This window comes from Harmonia axyridis, chromosome 7, assembly GCF_914767665.1.
Source record: "Harmonia axyridis chromosome 7, icHarAxyr1.1, whole genome shotgun sequence".
Taxonomy (NCBI): domain Eukaryota; kingdom Metazoa; phylum Arthropoda; class Insecta; order Coleoptera; family Coccinellidae; genus Harmonia; species Harmonia axyridis.
In genome coordinates this window covers 25,285,135-25,303,972 of record NC_059507.1, presented here as the reverse complement: position 1 = coordinate 25,303,972, position 18,838 = coordinate 25,285,135, and the positions used below count along the sequence as shown (strand labels likewise).

General features: G+C 33.1%; 2 protein-coding genes across 3 annotated transcripts in view; both read right to left on the bottom strand.

Annotated features, from left to right (window-relative positions):
• Nucleotides 1–18,838, bottom strand: part of LOC123684164 (MATH and LRR domain-containing protein PFE0570w-like) — a 28,573-nt gene that overhangs the window by 8,486 nt on the left and 1,249 nt on the right. Inside the window, exon 2 of the mRNA XM_045623321.1 lies at nucleotides 2,195–2,448. Within this exon, the coding sequence (XP_045479277.1) occupies nucleotides 2,195–2,448 (254 nt within the window). The remainder of the gene's footprint in view (nucleotides 1–2,194; nucleotides 2,449–18,838) is intronic.
• LOC123684165 lies at nucleotides 5,440–6,847 on the bottom strand. 2 transcript variants are annotated; one of them, XR_006748113.1, is made up of 2 exons: nucleotides 5,931–6,847; nucleotides 5,440–5,849 (listed from the first exon to the last, which is right to left on the bottom strand). XR_006748113.1 is itself a non-coding variant. In XM_045623322.1 (2 exons), exons 1-2 carry the CDS (start codon nucleotides 6,125–6,127, stop codon nucleotides 5,571–5,573), a joined length of 459 nt encoding a protein of 152 aa, XP_045479278.1. In that variant the 5' UTR covers nucleotides 6,128–6,739; the 3' UTR covers nucleotides 5,440–5,570. The 2 variants fall into 2 exon arrangements, 1 of the variants encoding a protein (XP_045479278.1); XM_045623322.1 differs by having other exon boundaries at nucleotides 5,440–5,832; nucleotides 5,931–6,739.

Sequence of the window (18,838 nt, the reverse complement as noted above, 5' to 3'; positions counted from 1 at the left end):
GAATAGTTGCGAAAAATTCAGGTAGCGATTCTCTGTCAAAAAATAAGGTGGGTGTTCATATAAACTTTTTTTTTGAGCCTTCCCTTGCTCAGTTACAGCCCCCTTAAGATGCCGCCCGAGAAGTAGTTTTTGATTCGTGAAAAATTTTTAAATGTTTTTTTTTTTGTTACATTCATTTTATATTTGTACCAGTTCTCAATGAAAATATCGTTTTGACATCCACCTATTGGATGAATTTATGGTAGAAAATAATTCTAGCCTCCACAACTCAGGCGTATTAGTTGCTGATAATTTTATTTTTCTCAAAAACCGTGAATTTCAGCAAAAAATTAGAAGATACCTTATTTGTTGAGAATGGGTCAGTCTATCCGAAATTAATTTTCTTAGTGTTAAAAAATAAAGAAAAAATTAGAGAGAAACAAGTTTGGGGGTGGCTTCTGCTGCCCCTTGGACTCATAGAACACCAACAAACAATTTTTTTTAATGCCGTCTCACCCACATAACATGTCAGCTCAATTTAAATTTTGTGAATTTTTCGGTTTCAAGAAAAAAAAATAGATACTTAATCTGGTCGCAATTTCTTGGAACTCGATAAACAGCCACCTCCTCGTGGTGAATAAAACAATATTAAAAGAATCGCAAATAAACGAAATACTATAATATTTTCCCCTATTCATTTATCTATATTATAAAAATAGCATGTTTTTAGCATTTTATTTGTACATGATACAGAAATTATAAAAGTTCATGAACAAGTTATCACCATAAAAAAAACATGTCTTGTCAAATGAATGTGAAAACATCACAAAATATAATAATAAATAGTCATACACATATTCAAAATTGAATACACACAAAAATTGGGTACGATGTCACAGTTAATTTAAAAATTCGCTCAACTTGTATATAGTCTTTCCTGAAAGTAACTCCTTCACTGTCCTATTACATACCGATGTACCAAGCTGTTTGAAATGATTTGGAAGCCTATTATACAGTTTGAGGCATGTATGATTGGGACCTTGTTATGTTTTCTTTATCCTGGCATAAGGAATAGAGAAGTTGTCCTTTTCACGAGTGTTATACCGATGATAGTTAGAATTTCTGATAAATTTGTCCTGTTTGTTGTGAACATAGTTGACACAAGTAAATATAAACATTGATGTTATCGTCAGTATTCTTTCCCTCTTAAAAATATCCCTACAGCTGTCAGTGCTCGTCATCCCGAATATGGTTCGAACAGCTTTTTTTTCATATGATTATGCCATACACAGCTATTCCATGGAAGGATGCATAATAGACCATTTTAGCAACCTCCGAGTGGGAAATTTGTCTTATCTTCTGATCATAAATATTGATGTTGATAATTTATTACAGATATTGGTTATATGGTTTCTACAGCTCAAGTCCGACTGAAATTCCAAACCTAGGTAGGTACTTAATAGATGAGGTGTTACTCAGTTAATTGCTAAACATGATCTTCTGTGTTTTTGACGGATTTATTTGCAGACCATTAGAAGCGAACCAGTTTAGCGCTTCCGTTTCTGTGGTTTTTGTTTTCTCATATAAGTTTTTCCTAGAATTCGACTTGTTCAAACATGAGGTATCGTCGGCGAAACTACAGGTTTTATCTGACGTTATATGGTCAAAAATATCATTCAGAAACAAAATGAATACAATCGGACCCAGAATTGATCCTTGGGGAACACCTACCTCCACTCTCAGCAAAGACGACACCTTCCCATTCCATCTCACGGCCTGATACCTGTCTGATAAATACGACGCACAAATTTCCAGTGCCTTTCCTTTTACGCCATAGTGCTGTAGTTTTTCCAAAAAAAGTCGATGGCAGATAATACTTCAAAATATCAGTGGCATTGTGAAATATTGGGTGAAATGACTAAAGCATCGACATACCCTTCATTCTGGCTGAGCTACGTGACCCCCCCGATAAAACAACGCCAACTTCTAACATTCCGGCCTGTTAGATTTAGAAGGCTATCATTGTACAATTATTGGTTGCAAACTTCGCAATATTTTTCTAGTGCTCAAATCAACAGACCAACCAAACCCACCTCTGTTATTCTGGAATATTATAGGGTCTTAGGATTCGTGTTTCTTATATTCATCCTATAAATTAACCTACCCTACTAATGACAGTAGTAAAGGAGAAATAGAAATAGAGAAATAGATTTACCTTGTCTTCATTTTCATCCGAAATTTCTTTCAAACATAACGAAAATTTTGATGTATTTGTTCGTAAATTATCCGAATGATGTCCAATTCCATTTAAACTTTCTATGTTGAAAGATATACAGTCTAAAGGTAATTTCGAAATGTCCTTGTTTATGATATCTTCCGAGCTGACCTGTCCATTTTGGTATGTGATCAGAGAGGGATGGTCTACCAACAAATCTCGTGAATTATCCGACCAAAGTTTAAGTGAGTTACCTGAAAAAACACAAGTTTCTATGTAAAATATGAATTACATTCTCAATCTACTGAGTTGAACTCTGATGAATAGGAAAGAACATATAGAAACTCTGAATAACAACCTTAATTCAGCATGCTATCCCATCAGGGTATTATCCAAATACCTAAGAAAGACGTAATTGAAAACAGTATATTTTGCCAACTTTGAGTCGAGAATGAGATATGGAATGATTTTTTATGGATCTTATAGGAACATATCAATAACATTTTCACAACTCAGAAAAGGTCCTGAGGATTATATTCGGTCTCAAATATAGAGAATCTTGAAGAGATTTATTCCGAGATAATACAATCCTCACAATCTATGCGGTGTACATCCAGGAATGCTTGAATTTTTCTTCCAAAATAAACAACTTTTCATTAATAATGTAAATTCAAGCAGAAACCAAAGTAGAAATCCACATTATGTATATCCTAAACACCACCTCACAATAACTGAGAAAAACTGCCATTATTCTTGTCTTAGTATTATATATTCAATAGATTGCTTATGCACATACGTGAAGAAATAAACTAAAAAAAAATTCAAAAAAGCAATATATGGAATGTTAATTAACTTATAACCCTATGATATGAATGAATTCAATAACATGTAGCTCATACATTGTATATCTGTATGAATTTCTTCTTGCTATTGCTCAATTATTTTTTCTACCTTTGGTGACTGACAAACACAGAATTTTTTTTAGAGGAGATATATAATATCAGAATAAACAAACATTTGAATAACATCAACAGGAGAGAAAATACACCAATCTTTCGAAACGTCAGGTTTCCAGCAATAGATCGAATCCAAACAAATTATTCTGATGGATGAAGTATAGGTAAATACCGTATCCGGACGAAAACAAATTGACTACTGCAGTTGTAGGTGAAATGTTACTGCCCTTTGAAACGGACATAAATGACCGTCCTAGTGCAATAAGTTTCGTAAATCGTTTGGACAAAAAGTCATCCATATGGTTCACCGATGGATCAAAATCAGAGAGAGGTATTGGCTTTGGGATAAACATGGACCTAAACTGGGGATCTCTAAAGCCCTGAGAAGTGAGCCCTCTATTTTACAGACCGAGATACTGGTTTACGTATGCGCTCAGGAGTGTCTTAAAATGAACTTCAAGGGGGAGCATGTCTATATCACCACGGACAGCCAGACTACGCTGAGATCCCTGGAATCGTACTGCCAGGGATCTCTGTTGACATAAGAGTGTCGTAACACCATAAGGCAACTGGCCAGAGGCAATAAAGTTACTCTACTATGGTTACCAGGGCACTGTGGTGTTGAAGGATATGGAAAAGCTGATGAACTTGCAAAAAGTGCATCAAGATTAACACCTGCTGGACCTGAGCCTTTCTGTGGGCTAGAAAAAGACCAATATAAGGCTGGGGTCCAGCAATGGGAGTTGAATAACAGGATAGCTCACTGGACTAAAACTCCTGGATTTACTCAGGCCAAGGAATTCGTGACGATTTCACATACCTACGCCAAAAAGCTCTTAAAGCTGTCACGAGCCGAGCTTCGGCTGTTGGTGGGACTGCTGATGGCGCACTGTCGGAACAAACATCATTTGTACCGTATGAGAAAGTCAGCAGATGAGATTTGCAGGCTCTGTGGATCAGAAGCAGAAACAACCGAACAGATGGTATGCAAGTGTCCAGAGCTGTCTGGCCTAAGAACCATTCGGATGCCCGAGAGGTAACGGCCAAGGCCCCTAATAGTCCAAGAAAATGGCCAATGAAATACGAATTTTGAGGTTAAAACTTGAATTTTGGATATAAGTTACTTTGAAGCATCTAAAAACGAACTGTGAAAGGTTTTTTTAAATTCACCCCCGGGAAGGGGTGAAAAAAAATAAAAAAAGGGTTTTTTTTGAAATTTTGGGGAAATGGTAAGTGTTAGAAAAAAAAGTTTCGAATAAAAGTTGTAGAGCGTAAAATTTTACATAAAAATGTTCTCACAACTTTTTTTCCTAAAATTGAAATTAACAGAGATATGGTAGCTAGAAGCTAGGGGATGATAACAGGAACTTTAAAAAATCATAAGTTGTTGAAAAATTGAAAAAACTCATAATTTTTTTTTTAAATTACTTATATGATTATAAACTTCAATTCTAGAGAAAAATTTTTTTTTTTTAATTGTTTATAAAAAAGTTATAACAATTTAAAATTTTTATTTTCAAATTAAATCAACTTTAACTGATGAAAATATATATATATTTTTTTTAATAGATTAATATTTTAAGAAATTGACCATACGCGTTGAAATTTAATTTTTACCTGTTCTTTTCAAGCAGATATAAAATAATTTACCTGGTTAAAGATATTGTGTGGCGGCCATTTGCTTTCACTACCGACTTCGGTACCTCATGCGCATGCGTCAGTTGTTCTCAATGCGCCAGTTGTTCTCTGTGTGTTTACAATATTCTCCATTTGTTTTGAGTGAATTGATTAGTGCTGTTAATTTGGAAAAGGTAATTATTTAAGTGATGTTCAATTTTATATTGAGAAACCGCATGGTCAAAACATAAACACATACTTTTTATTTACTTTGTTATAAAAATCACCATCAATCATTTTATATTATTTAATTTTTTAAATACTATTGTTGAAGTATCTACCTAGATTAGTTGATAATGAATTAATTTTGTACTTTTCTTGTTTATATAGGTTGAAATTTCAACATGGATCAACAAGCATTATGCAGTATTTGTGACACAGTTTTGATCAATGACACCGACACTGTTGTTTCAGTGAAAGAGAGAGGATTAAAAAAGTTGATTGAGAAAAGCATCGAGAAGGAAGACAGAAAAAGAAGACAGAAAAAAAATTACTTATATGATTATAAACTTCAATTCTAGAGAAAAATTTTTTTTTTTAATTGTTTATAAAAAAGTTATAACAATTTAAAATTTTTATTTTCAAATTAAATCAACTTTAACTGATGAAAATATTTTTTTTTTTTAATAGATTACAAAATTGTATTACAATTAAAAAAATTTGAAGAAACTTCCTAAGAGTAATTGATTCTCTAATTATATAATAAATAAAAAAATATAGATTTTGCAATTCCAAAAATTATATTAAAATTTTTCAAAGTTAATATAAATTTCATCAAGTGGACTGCTGTCTCTAACAGTTGAGCTTCCTTCGTTTTCTTCTTCAGTAGGTGTTTCTTCGTCTTTATCGTTAGCTTTTGTATGTGTCTCATATTCACTATCTTCATTAGTATCAACGCCTGCATTTATACTGTTATTGCATGTATCACCATGACAAAACTTGCATAATTCATTACATTTGAGAGAACTTTTTCTACAACTACATCTTGCTGATGCACAATTGGTTCTACAACCACAAAAAATCTGTGAAGAATACAAGAAAAAAATTATCGTCCATAGCGTAAAAATTAACTAAAGAAGAATTTTATTTGATTGATATTATACCTTTTGTGTGGATACTTTTGAACGAGTGTTTTTAACAGTTTTACGTCCTGTACATATAGCTTCATTTTCTTGTTCTCCGTCTTCGACAGTAGTTTCTTCTTCACCATCATTTTCATCCTCATAAACATTTCCATCATCATCATTTTCATCATCACTATCATCTCTTTCTTCATCTTCTTTATCTTCATTTTCATCATCCTCAAGATTAAACGATCTTGCAGAAGCGTTATCACAGCTTTGGCCTTGGCAACTTTTACAAAATTTATTGCATTTTAAACCACTTTTTTTGCAACCACATCGAGCTGATAAACAATTCGTTTTACAGCTACAAGCAACCTGTTAAAATAAAATGCAAAATGAATAATTTATTATTACTATTGGATAACACTAAAATAAGATAAGTTGGTGTGAATTGTAACTTACTTTATCTATTAACTCCTTTGGTGCTGGTTCCGCGTTTGACATGATAGGTATCATCATAAATAAGGTTCTTCTCCAACCCCAATCGTCCGGATTTAGATTGTTGCCTAACCACTGTTGAATTTGATAATACACTCGTTTTGTATGTTCTCGTAGGGCTGATTCAGTCGGTGGTAAAGAAGCTAAGATAACTTCTTTTTTAAAAGCAGCAGCCGATAATGAAAATATCCTATATCTTAATTCACCAAGTGTCAGTTCATCTGTAATACTTTGACCATAGAGATGGAATATAATTTTTTCAGATACTGCGTATAATTCCTCAATTGAACGATTAGACTCATAGAAAACAGAAATTAGAGCTTGCAAATCAGGTTTCTTTTTCAATAAAGATATTATATTTTTTTTTCCTTTTTTAAAAATTGCACTTGTAGTGTCGCAACCTGCAAATGCATGCGCAAAAAGCAAAAAAGGCTTCAAATTTTTATCGTATTCCGTAGAATAAATAACATTAGCTTGTTTTCCTGGTGTCATTTTATAAAAGTATACTCGCTCTGCTCGCCGAAGGGGCTCCGCCCCTTGGACCCCGTCACTATGCCGGTAGATCCTTCACTGGGTATCTCTCTAGAAAATGAAAGATTTTTTTCGGAAACCTTGTATCGTTAGCTGATTTTAGACGATTCACTCGGTATCCTATGCTGATTCTAGGGTAGAATTCTATATGACTTCTTTCCTAGAACATACCATTTCGCCCTTGCTCACATGAAAATATTTGATGCAAATAACTTTCCATGACGACAAATCAAGGGCGGTCCTAGCCTTAAGTTTGAGGGGGTTCGCCGTTAAGGGTTTCGAGTTTTTCTATGGTACCAAATCCCAGATTACACCGATATCGAGCTTAACCTCTCAAAAATATTTATATTTAGATATTTATATGAATATTTATACAGGGTGTTTCAAGTTCGAAGGCCTATTAGACGTTTCTGGAGAACGGGGCCGATTTGAAATCTGAAAATTCAGAATATGACATTGTTCATGATGCCCTATTCAGCTAAAATATTTTAGAAGTTCTGGCACTTCTGGTTATACAAGAATTAAAAAAAAATTCTTCGAAAAAAATATTTTTTTTCATTTTATGTTTCAGATATTATCAAGATTTCCATTCTCAAATACTCTCTGCTAAAATTATTGCGTTAGTTCTCATAGTTTTCAAAATATTAAGAAAAAAACGTGAAAAAGAGAGAATTTCCATAGTCACTATCACGTGAATTATTTTCACTGTGAATATCCTATGCGTATACTCAATTCATTTTCACAAACTAGAATGATGTTGGAATATCGTGCATATCTTGAATTTGAAAAATATCATCACAGGGTGTTTCAAATATTGTGCCAAAAATTGTGAACAAAATTTGATCATAACTTTCGATTTTCAAATCAGAACCCTATGTTTTTGTGATTTCGTTGAATTCTACGGTAAAAATAAGGGTAGTGTTCAAACATGATTATGCTCTCAAATTCAATAATTCAAGAGATATTCCAGATTTTATGAATTTATGTTATACGTAGGGTCAATTTCATTCAATCTGTTTCTAGAGTGCGTTTCAAATATTCAATTATTTCAAAGTGACAGGTGTACTCATTATTGAATAAAGTAGATTATAATTTGACGATATGAATCCCCGTTATTCAAATAATGAATTTCTGGATCTATTCCATATCCACGGTGAATGCAACAGAATTGTTTCAAACTTTCTGTTACTCCCTTTTCATCACCACGCTGATTTTTTCCTGAATTCATAAAATGTATTCTACCGCTTTTTCATATGAATAGAATTGGCACACAGGAGTCCTGCATGATTTTATTTCATTTGGTAGGTAGAGGTTTTTTTCTTCTAGGTAGGTACTCCATCCAGTATAATGGATATTCATGAAGTATGCAACATCCTTTCAAGAAGATAAGGAAATTTCTGATTTAAAATTTGATGAGTTCTACCAATAATTCTAATGCATTCATCGTGAATATGGAATTAGATATTTATAATACAAGTGCAGAACTTATTGATATTCTTCCAAGAGTTCAAAATGACCGAGTGGTAGAATGAGCCTTCTGTACGAGTTTTAAACATTATGTTCCCGAATTCACTGCCTTTTTATTGAAATTGACGGAAATATCCATAAATATCTATTAGTGATTTTTGCATTGAAAAATGTTGGTTGGTAGAACAGTTTTCTGTATCACAAATTTGACAAATAATAGATAAATCCGTTCCAGTCTATTTTGTTCCACAAAATGTGCCGGAAAGAACTGATTTGCCACATAATTAGAGAAAATAAGTATATCCAGAATTTTGTCATTTGAATATCGGAAATTCAATTCGTGAAATCAAATTAGTGAAGCTTTGATAATGAAAATACCTGTTACATGTAAAGTACCTAATTAGATATTTAAATTTCTATGGTCATAGAGTATTATTGCTAGTCTGTCTGGAAACAGATCGAATAAAATTGACCCTACGTAGGTATAACATAAACTCATAAAATCTCAAATAACTCTTGAATTATTGAATTTGAGAGCATAATCACGTTTGGACACTACCCTTATTTTTTACCGTAGAATCCAGCGAAATTTTGTTCACAATTTTTGGCACCCTGTGATGATATTTCTCAAATTCAAGATATGCACGATGTTCCAACATCATTTTAGTTTGAGAAAGTGAATTGAAATAGGCATAGGATATTCACAGTAAAAATAATTCAGGTAATTGTGACTAAGGAAATTCTCTTTTTTACGGTTTTTCCTTGATATTTTGAAAACTATGAGGACTAACACAATAATTTTAGCAAAGAGTAATTGAGAATGGAAATCTCGATAATATCTGAGACATAAAATGAAAAAAAAGTTTGTTTTGAAAAAAATTTTTTTAATTCTTATAAAACCGGAAGCGCCTGAACTTCGAAAATATTTTAGCTGAACAATGTCATATTCCGAAATTTTAGATTTAGGCTTACAACTTTGCTCCTGCCGTTTTGCAATAGCTGGTTGTAACGGTAAGTGATAGTCGAAATAAATATATCGTAGATGTCATACAATAAGTTTAGTTATTTGTGAACATAACGCCATCGACATGTTAGTCGATTTGTGTCTGCATCATAAAGTTATTCACGATTAACCATGTCAGCTTACGAGTCAAATTCTCGTCATTTGAGGGAGGTTTTAATTTTCTACTGAAATATGAATAAATCTGCGGCTGAGGCTCATCGAATGCTCTCAAATACCTATGGTGAGGCCGCTATTAGTGAAAGAACGTGCCGAGAGTGGTTTCAACACTTCAAGAATGGTGATTTTGATGTCGAAGACCAGCATCGCGGTGGAAGAGAGAAGGTTTTTGAAGATGCAGAATTGGAGGCAATACTTGATCAAGACTCATTTCAAACGCAACAATAATTGACAGGATCATTAGGACTACAAGCCATTTCAAAACGCCTGAAAGTCATAGGAATGATTCAGAAACAAGAAAAGTGGGTGCCGTACGAGTTGAAGCCGGGAGGTGTTTGAACGGAGTTTGTTTGTTTGTGAACAGCTGCTTTCGAGGCAAAGACGGAAGGAATTTCTGCATCGGATTGGGACTGGAGACGAAAAACGGGTTCATTACGATAATCCCAAGCACATAAAATCATGTGGATATCCCGGCCATGCTTCCACGTCGACGACTAAACCGAATATTCTCGGTTCTAAGGTCATGCTCAGTATTTGGTGGTACCAGCTCGGCGTAGTGTATTATGAGTTGTTAAAACCGACTGAAACGATCACAGGCGATCGTTATCGAACGCAATCATTGAGCATTGAGAGACAAACCGCCGCAATACGACGAGAGAGTAGATGAATGGATTTTACTGCATGACAATGCTCGACTCCATGTTGCGAAAGTCAAGATATACTTGAAAAAGTTGAAATGGGATTTCCTACCCCACCCGACGTATTCTCCAGACGTTGCTTCCTCGGACTATCACCTGTTTCGATCAATAGCACACAGCCTGGCTGACCAGCACTTCCTATCTTATGAAGAATTAAAAACTTGGATCGATTCGTGGATCGCTTCAAAAGATGACCAGTTTTTTCAATTCGTACGCTGCCCGAAAGATGTGAGAAAGTATAGTGACCAGCGATGGGCAATATTTCGAATCATAAATGTATAACCAGTGTTTTACAATAAAGCCTCAAATTTCGGTAAAAAAATTTGTACGCTTATGTATTTGTTATATTATAATATATTTATTTACTTATCACGGTTTTAGCCATTCAGGTAGAAATTAAAAAAAAAAAAATAGTAAATCTATTGTTTCATATGAAAAAAAAAAGACAATTGGCAAGTATAACACAAAATCTAATTTGGTCTGTGAACCCTTTGAAAACCTTGTAATCACAGCGTCCTCGTCAACATCAATGTCCCTGTATATGTTCAGGAGGACTAAACTGAATCCGATGCCAATATCGAAAAAACCAGAATAACACCATATGAACTACCATTTATTCATTTCGAAAATAAACTTGCCGAATTTTCTGTTCGAATAGGTGTGCGAAAATTATGAGTTTCCATACAGTTTTATAATACGTCATAATCTCAAACAATCTATTAACATGAATTTCCACCAAGTAAAAAACCGATCCCATCAAGAAGATCTGGCATACAGGCAACGTTGCAGATTATTTAGCATCTGAGTCTGACAGACGTTACGTATTAAACATGATGGCCGCCGCCATATATAAACAATCGATAAAACCATCGATTTTGACGAAAAAAAGGCATTTTTATTTCAGGGAAAGCTTGAAATGTGATTAATTAATCATTTCTAACGAGAATCAGTTAATAAAATACAAGAAAACTAGCTATTAATGTGGATAACCTCACCTTCATTAGGCCAATTTCACAATTAAAAAAAAAACTAGCTGGATTAAGGAATTTATGATAGCGGATTCGTGATCTAAGACCCAAAATAAGTAAGTCTGCAAAATTTCATCACTTTTGAATCATTATTTAAATTAATTCTATATAGTAAACATTGTTTTTCTTTTCAGAAGATGGATTATTTTCGTGTGGATGGATAATTATACAGGATATTTATTTGTCGAATATCAATTAGAAGTATCTAGAGATGTTGGACCAATTCAAGTCTGAAAATTGAGATTAAAGCTTCAAATTATTAACTAATTTGTAAATAAATACACAATATTTGATCAACAATTATATAGGGTGTATATATATTTGAAGTAGTAATTAGACATTTTGAAATCTGAAATTCTCATTTCTCTAGAAATGGCAATTTCTTTCTTCTTTAAAAAATTTGGGAAAAATGCATAATCAAAATGTGAGAGTTATTATCAGTCAATAGAAACACTACCTGAAAAAGAAACTGCATTCAATGTTTATTTTCAGTTTTGACAAATATTGAATTTACATAATCATTCGATAAGATCTATGAAAAGACCTACAGTGAAATTTTGTTTTAGGAATATTCAGTATAGCTATAATAAACTGAAAAGGGGCAGAATGAATAGATCTACCTTTCAAAAACCCATGGCTAATGTTGCCTTACAAGCAATCATAATAATATCAGTAACATCTTTGAGAAATCAGGTTATAAGAAGTCCCTCATTTCCGAGGTTCATCAATACTTTTTTCAGTTGAGCAGCAAATTATTCTTCTATTTCATAATTTATTAAGAAATACAATATTCGATCAACAATTATATAGGGTGTATATATTTAGAATACAAGGAAGGACACCTTTTGAAATCTAAAAATTTGGTTAATAGTAGGTTATTTTCCATAATTTATAATATTGAAAGACCAACTGGACATTCCTGAAGAACTAAGGCGTTTTTAGAATCTGAAAATTGTATCGATGAATTTTGCATCTCTCTGTTGCATATTTCTTGAAGGTATATGGACAAAAATGATTTTTGTGGGTTCTGGTGAATGATCAAAGGGATACAGGTAACAATTTCATTAATACCAGTCAAGATATAGTTATCATAGATAAGGGATGATATAGAAATTTCACTAGATAATTCCGATTCAGTGGAGGACAGCTGAATTAAAGCTTAATCGTGATGGTTCGTTACGTTATAGAGCAAGCTTGTAGCTCTGGGTTTTACTCAGAAGTAAATTGAACAGGGAAATATATATAGTAAATGAAATTTTGACAGATATTAGTTAAAAAATATCAATAATTGAGCATTGTATTTACATAAAATCAAAAAATAACTTGCTAACTGTTGTTGCATTATACGTAGATGACTTTTTTGTTTTAACAAATGTTAATTCTGAATGAATATATCTGATAGAAAATTTAAGTGATAATTTTATCATAAAGAATTTAGGGAAAGCTAAAATTGTTTAGGGATGAATATCACTAGAAATTATGAAAAAGGTAGTATAGTAATCATTTATATTCTTCAAATATGTATTGCAATAATTCAACATGTCTAATTGTAAACATATGAAAACTCCTTTGAAAACTTAATTGAAATTTGATTCAACAAAAGAGAGTTGTAATGATGAACCATATAAGAAATTAATAGGTTTATTAACGTCTTCAGCAGTATTAACTAATCCTGATAAAGCATACTGTTAATCTCTTGAGTCAATTTAATAATTATCTCATTATTGAACACTGAAAAAGTGCAAAATTCATTTCAAGATGCAAGTAAAAAAAGATCATTGTTCAAGTTTTACTTCAGTCAGAAGATGTGTTCAGTATTTGAAATGACTGCCTCGGTACTAAAATTGTATCAGCCAATACTATTGACCCATGTTAGTGGGTTCGATAATTACATTGACTTGATTTTTTTCAAATGTTAACTTTGGATCTGAATCAATTAATAATTTAATTTTTACCAAAATCAAAAGCAATGAATATATCAGTTGGATAGCATTTTCGAAGTGGCCATAGAGCAACTATTCCTATAACGATTGAAAACTTTAGTGAAATAGGTATCTACATGTTTATACAAGTTTAATCATTCATTCATGAAATGGAAAGTTTTGATGAATAGTTACTTTTTAAAGTATTTTATACCTACATTGAATTGCTGGAAAATTGATACCAATTTCAAAAGTAACTGCCATGTTGAAATTCTTCATATACTGAATGATCCTTTAAATTTTATTTCTGTCGTAACATTTTGACTAGTATTTCAACTGATTTTTTATATGTATATCCTAGTATAGCTTTAATAAACAAACTAAAAAGAGACAGAATGAATAGACTTGCCTTTCAAATACCCATGGCTTATGTTACCTCATAAGAAATTTTAATATCTTGGTGGAACCTTTTTGAGAAATCAGGTAAAAAGTTTGAGTCTCTAATTTCCAAGGTTTATTAATACATGTTTCAGTTGAGCGGCAAATAATATAATAGATAATATATAGTTGAAATTATTCGTATGGAAGATTTCACAACGATTTGACTTATTCATTATAAATTCAACAGCACTGCACTCAAATTCTTCAAAAACGGATTGATCATTTATATTTTTGCACTCTTCTGTCGTAAAAGTGTATATTTTAGATATTCCAAAAACACATGGAAATTTTAGAATGTCATCTGACTAACTTGGCTCTTTTTCCAGTAATAAAGCCAATTGTGAATTATCTATAAGGAGTTTTTCTATCTGTTTAATACATGATCAGATGAAGCTTCTGTTCTGTTTTGTAGTTCCATCTTCTGTCGCAATAGATTCAAATTCTCACGAAAGAGAATGTAGTTTTATAGTTTGTGGAAAATAAACGAAAAATTCCTGAAATGAAGTAACATTCATATCCAATTGAATGATACAAACACTTAAAACAAACCTGAATTGAGGAAAATGCATTCGATGATATAGGTAAATGTTCATTTCCAAATTTTGACAAATATCTATCGAATTTTCGATTCGCCGAAGACTTTGCATTTTATCTGTCGGCATTTATTTAAATATTGAATAACAATTTTGGAAACTGCAAACTTTTTCAAGATCTTTCATATATCGAAATGGAATATTTATTATTAACATGACACTGACAGCCAAATTGTCCACAGATACCACAGAAATATGGGACTTGAAATGTCAAAATGATCCGAAACACCCCGTATACTCGAAAACCGCGGGGAGAATCGAAGGTTTGGGATTTTTCCCGGGATCTCCAGACGATTTTGAGGGGGGTCTTATTCTTGTCATTTTTGCTCTAGATGGTCCCGTTTGGGCTGTGATTTTACGTTTAAAGTTTGACGTATATGTGCAAGCGGTTTTATATATACTTAGATTACCTCTTCGTCAGAGACAAGTGAAATCAAAATGATAAGTAAGTCAATATCATTACCAACTATCGTCACGGATTGATTTCTTCTTCTTTTTAAATCGATTGCAGTTTTGACAATTAAAAGATCCGCGTCTTCTGAAGCTATATTCGTGCTAATACCACGGTTTTGAAGATTATTACTCAGTAAGTTTACAAATTGTTTCTTATTTGCAATATTGGACAGGAACTTCTTTTGGGTCAAGGTCACGAGATTATCTTCAGAAATCTCAACATCTGCAGCAACACATTTTTCTTTTCTGCGATATCTTTCGTAGGACTTAATTCCTATTGTTTCCTTCGAGTAGCCATCGAATATGACTGTCACGTTAGATCCAAAATGTTTAATAAGATAAGAGTAGTAAAGGTTACAAATGTCTGAGTATTTCTTTCCATGCGGCCAAACATAGCTATGCAGAAGCCAGCCACCATCAATTACAAAAATTGATCCAGATCCAGATATTAAGGCAGGCGATTGAATGTATGGCTGGAAAACGTTATACAATTCTGATTTTGGTGTTTTTCTCATTAATCCATGTTCGTCGAATAAGCTCAGAGGAAACGGTGACAACTCGTACTTCAATGCATTGCGTGTTTCTTCAACATTGCCATGAAAAAATACTGATATTCTCTGAATTAACAAGAATGAGTCGACAGCAACAAAATCATCGCCAATATGCATACCACTTTTCGCATTTGCAAGTGTTTTCACTTTGAACGCGTTAGACAAAGAAACGTTATCAATATTTTTACCAACCATGGTAGCTATACCTTGCAATCCAACTTCTACTGCATTATGACAATTAATTGTTGGTCCACCTATGATTCCAGTAGAGAGTGATACTAATGAAGTTCTAACCTCAAATGGATTTCTTTCATCAAGCCAAAACAAAAATTTTTTAATTCCTACTTCATCTTTTGTGATTCTACTTCTTGAAATATCAACATGTTGTTCACTGTTGCTTGATTCAATCTTGCAATATGTCTCTAAACATTCCATGATATTGAATGCTGATGGCATTGCTACTAAATATCTTGTTGCAACACTGGAAGTAACACCTCTTCCATGCTTCAAGTCAGTACCGAAGAAACGATTGAGGGTCTGTTCAATAACCATGTCTGACCAAATTCCAGCCCATGCTTTTTCGGATCTACGAATTGTAAAAAAACCTTCCTTCGTGAATTCGTCATATTCTCCTGGATCCATAATTAACTCGAGGTCAGCCATTTGTTGCAAATAAATTTGAGCGTATTTCGCATATGGATAATGTCCACTTGCATGGAAGAATGGTAACATCTCTTTGACGCTTTGTAAGTGTAGTTCCCAATTGCCTAATCGTTCCGCTTCTAAAAATTGCAATGCAATAATAATGCTTTTGAAATACTGGATCCATAATTTAGATGTTGGACCATTTTTTTCCATCACTGCCAGTTGCTGTACAAATCTTTCGCACATATCAGTTATTACTGGTTCGTCATCACAATCTGTTAGAAGTGGAGGTTCTGAATCCCACGTACCGAAAAACTTTTTAATAGAATCTTGGAATTCATCCGAAGGTTTCAAGCTTCTACAAATTATAATACCAAGTGCGGTGAACGACATGATATGAGCTCGCAACGCTCTAGCATAAGCATGACCAGTTAACATTTTCTTTACAGAATCACCTGCATAGACTGTTGTCCATAAATCTTCAATTCCACTCTCAGACATAATGTAACCGATTGCTCCCAGGTATGACATTAACAGGTGGAAGCCACCAAGACGAACGACAACATTTTTTAATTCTTCACTATTCGATTCTTGTACTATCGAAAGAGCTTTAGCATATAATGGCTGGTCATATGTGACAAAACATGTCTGTCTATTTAATTTACGAGTTTCAGCTGCTGCATAGTGTAAAGAACTATTTAATGTCGTCAAATTTGACGGTGGTCCATTTATAAATGGTAAGCAAACAATTTGCGACATTGTATAAGGAATCCCGGAAGACAAAACTTCCATATATCCTTTCCAAGATGGTACGTTTTTAACCTCGAAGAACTTGGCCCAAAGATACGCAGAATAATAAGTTGATATCACAGGTGATTTTCTCACTGGAATGTTTTTTATCGCAATGAATTCTAGTGATTGTAGAGCCTTAGTGTTAAAAGACCCGTAAGGTAATTGGGGAATAACGTGTTTTGATACTAATTCCTGAGGTTTTGGCATTTTCTTAAATTTAACAATATTTTCTTCGAAGCTTATAGACGATTCAGGCGTATACGCTACTATTCCACCAAGGCAATGAAAAGTCTCTTTACCATCTAATGTTTTAGCATTGTGATCAGTATTATCAAACACAAATTGTGCAAATGGCTTATCACTATTAATTTTAAGAGCTGGAGGATTAATAACTGTACAAGCTTCATGCAACTGAATGTGATAATATGAGGCACAAACACCTAATTTGCTCAATAGATCAACAATTAGTCTGGAACCAGTTTTTCTGTGGACATATGAACCAACTGCCAATTGGAGAGATGATATAAATTGTTTGGGACGTAAATAACTGACGATGGAATGTGCTATTGAATCTCTAACAATAAAATTATCACTGTATTGGTCACTGTTATCCTTGCATAGTAAATTTCCAAGGAACGAAGTTAATAATGGCGGAATTGATGACACAACATCGTCAAGAAAACTGGACGCAGGAGGGTACGATGTATTACGATAATCGTGTTTAATAATTTCATTACGGAGTATTTTGACAGCGACATTCAAAATTGTTTGCTTTTGTAAATCATCCATTTCATCGCCATCACCAGTGAACCAATCGCTACAAATTTTAGAAATATCGAATGTTTTATAATAGATCATTGGTTCCTTACCTCGATGATGAGATATGAAGATATCATCTTTATATTTTTCTTTCAACATTCGAAATAAAACAAAGTTACTCAAGGGATCATCTCCCATGATATCTTTTAGTTCCCGCAAACTAAATGTATACTGACAGCTTTCTTCAATGTGTTTGCAAATTTGATTAAAAATCCTAGCTGTTTGTTCTTTAAGGGTAGAGATTTTTGGTTCCTTCACGAGCTTATTAAAATTCACGTAGCATTTATGATGATAACTAGCTTTACAGTCAACTAGGTTGATGTCTTTAATGCGTTTAATCAATTCAGTACTAAACTCATCATTTTGCCTCCTGGCAATATCCAGTATCTGGTCTTGTGTGTACTTATTAGCTATCAAATGGACCCGTTTATGTTTGCGATCCAATGACATTTTACAAAAAAAACATAGATTTACAAAATCAAAATTCAAATTTGTTGAAGTTGACGCCAAGTTGACTTGGCCCAACTACAGATGATGTAAAATGTGATGAAGATGGATCAGTAGATAATTTTGATTTTCTCTTAATTGAAGAGGTAGACACAGGATACGACTTCCTACATTTTTCATGAAAACTTACTTCAATCTTTCCGAGCCATAACTCGCTTTTTCTGTCTCCCTTCTCAATGCTTTTCTCAATCAACTTTTTTAATCCTCTCTCTTTCACTGAAACAACAGTGTCGGTGTCATTGATCAAAACTGTGTCACAAATACTGCATAATGCTTGTTGATCCATGTTGAAATTTCAACCTATATAAACAAGAAAAGTACAAAAATAATTCATTATCAACTAATCTAGGTAGATACTTCAACAATAGTATTTAAAAAATTAAATAATATAAAATGATTGATGGTGATTTTTATAACAAAGTAAATAAAAAGCATGTGTTTATGTTTTGACCATGCTGTTTCTCAATATAAAATTGAACATCACTTAAATAATTACCTTTTCCAAATTAACAGCACTAATCAATTCACTCAAAACAAATGGAGAATATTGTAAACACACAGAGATCAATTCACTCAAAACAAATGGAGAATATTGTAAACACACAGAGATCAATTCACTCAAAACAAATGGAGAATATTGTAAACACACAGAGAACAACTGGCGCATTGAGAACAACTGACGCATGCGCATGAGGTACCGAAGTCGGTAGTGAAAGCAAATGGCCGCCACACAATATCTTTAACCAGGTAAATTATTTTATATCTGCTTGAAAAGAACAGGTAAAAATTAAATTTCAACGCGTATGGTCAATTTCTTAAAAT